Source organism: Gossypium hirsutum, chromosome A10 (assembly GCF_007990345.1).
Source record: "Gossypium hirsutum isolate 1008001.06 chromosome A10, Gossypium_hirsutum_v2.1, whole genome shotgun sequence".
Classification (NCBI taxonomy): Eukaryota; Viridiplantae; Streptophyta; class Magnoliopsida; order Malvales; family Malvaceae; genus Gossypium; species Gossypium hirsutum.
The window spans coordinates 33,658,181-33,660,483 of NC_053433.1; the positions used below are offsets into that span (position 1 = coordinate 33,658,181).

General features: G+C 34.6%; 1 protein-coding gene across 1 annotated transcript; it reads left to right on the top strand.

Annotated features, from left to right (window-relative positions):
* Window positions 1–470: 470 nt before the first annotated feature.
* On the top strand, window positions 471–1,971 carry LOC107897874 (phosphoenolpyruvate carboxylase kinase 1). Its single transcript, XM_016823458.2, has 2 exons — window positions 471–1,579; window positions 1,664–1,971. The coding sequence occupies exons 1-2, from the start codon at window positions 796–798 to the stop codon at window positions 1,690–1,692; spliced, it is 813 nt and encodes a 270-aa protein (XP_016678947.1). The 5' UTR covers window positions 471–795; the 3' UTR covers window positions 1,693–1,971.
* The last annotated feature ends 332 nt before the right edge of the window (window positions 1,972–2,303 follow it).

The window sequence follows — 2,303 nt, forward strand, 5'->3', positions numbered from 1 at the left end:
TTATAGGGAAAAAAATGATAGTTAGCATTATTATCGTTTTCATCCAACGTTCAAAACGATGTTGGAAAGAGCACGTCCAATTGAGTGTGCCTTTTTTTTTTCCTCTTCAAAATTGATATCTTTCTTTAATTTATAAAAAAACTATCCAAAACCCTAATTAAAAAAAGTGTTTTTAACTTGAAAAACTATAATTGATCAAATGATTTTACTAAATTTCTTTAAAAACTAGAAAGGAAAAAACACAATTTAAACTAAAAAACAACTAAATGATCGAGAATCTAAAAATATCATACTGACATTTGATGCCAAATCAAACCGTAGCACCTTTTTCTTTTTCAAAACAGTAGCACTTTAGTTTAGACTACGGAAAAAGGAGAATAATAAAAACTGACAAATAAAGTTCCAATTTACATAATAAACCTTGTAGTTTAATCTATTAAAGAAAGAGGGCAAACACAGTAATTAAGACGAAAAGTTTTGGGCAAACTTAATAACAATGGGATTCTGATCCTAACTGTATCATCCAACTGCCGAACCGAAAGACACACCAGCGTACGGAAATCCAAACCGTACACCAAACTAAGGGCATTCTCGTAATTTAAGCCAACCGACTTTCAGTTTCTGATCCAACGTCTACAAAACAGTCACAATATCTCACCACGTTTCTTCCTCCCATCCGTTGAGCCGAATATTCCCTCTCAACATTCCTTAAACCCTCTATTTATAACCTTCTGAAAAACTTAATGGAAAAGGTAAAATAAAAAAACCAAGGCTAAATTAAAAACTGAAGAAACCATGACTGAATCATTGAAGGCTAACTACGAGGTCTGTGAAGAGATCGGCCGAGGAAGATTCGGCATCGTTTTCAGGTGCGTTTCTTTGATCTCCGGCGAGTCTTTTGCCGTTAAATCGATCGATAAACGGATAATCTCCGCCGGTGATTCTCTCGACTCTCAGTGTCTTTTCAATGAACCTAAAATTCTCACTATGGTTTCGCCTCACCCCAATATAATCCATCTTCACCACCTCTACGAAGACGACTCTCATCTTCATATGGTGCTCGATCTCTGCCCTCCTTCACGAGATCTTTACAATCTCATCATCGACAATGGGCAGTTCTCCGAAGCTCAAGCCCGACCCATCTTGACCCAACTCGTTCAAGCCCTTGCCCACATTCACAGTCTCGGCATCGTCCACCGTGATATCAAACCAGAAAACATTTTGTTCGATTTGAAAAATTCAGTTAAGCTAACGGATTTCGGTTCCTCTGACGTGGCGCCCGAGGTAATGAGAGGTGTGGTGGGAACCCCGTTTTACATGGCTCCGGAGATTTTGGGCGGGAGGGAATACGGGGAGAAAGTTGACGTCTGGAGTAGTGGTGTCGTATTGTACATAATGTTGGCAGGATTTCCGCCGTTCTACGGGGAAACGGTGGTGGAGATATTCGAGGCGGTTTTGAGGGGAAATTTGAGATTCCCCTTTAGGGTTTTCCAATCGGTTTCGCCGGCAGCCAAGGATATATTGAGAAAAATGCTCTGTAAAGATGTTTCTAGAAGATTGTCCGCTGAACAAGTTCTAAGTAAGCCAATTTTAACATTAATTTTTATTTTTATTACTTTTTAAAAAAAATAAACCCAATATTTATTTATTTATTTAATTACAGGACATCCATGGATCACAAGTGGATGCTGAGTTTTTGAAGTTTCTCATCTGGTATCTGCTGATGATTGTATATAAACATTAAACGGGATGAGTTTTTATCATTCCAAGGAGGGTTTTTCATTTCTTTTTTTTTTTTGAGGGATTTAACCTTTTTTTGTTCTTTTTCTATAGAGGGTGATTGTATGAAAAGCGAGTTTTTCTAAGCTTGGGAAAAGAGTGTGTATAGAAGAAATGGTATTTGAGTGAATATGGTTGTTTTTCTGTTCTTATATATTAAAGATACATCCAATGAAGAAAACTTTGGAGTTACCGATATTGTTATTGTTTTTCATATATATCTTAGTTAGATTTAAATATCTATTTCTTTTGTTAATTTTCCCTTTTATCCCAAGTATAATTTCTTATAATAGTTGTTTGCTTAATTAGTTTCTTCAAGAATTGACTATCTAAGAAAAAATTATTTTTAATTATTCATAATACAAATTTTAATCTTTAAATTTATACGTTCTATTAATTTGGTAAAGATTGAATAAATCTGACTACAACATTTATGTAAATGTATAAATGTTGATGCTAAATTTATTATTTTTTTTAAAATCTAAATTAAACTACCATAACATGTAAATGTCCAGATTGAATTT

Coding starts and splice junctions, on each gene's coding strand:
- LOC107897874 (XM_016823458.2), top strand. CDS start 796: ATGACTGAATCATTGAAGGCTAACTACGAGGTCTGTGAAGAGATCGGC. Junction 1,580..1,663: donor GTCCGCTGAACAAGTTCTAA/GTAAGCCAATTT, acceptor ATTTAATTACAG/GACATCCATGGATCACAAGT.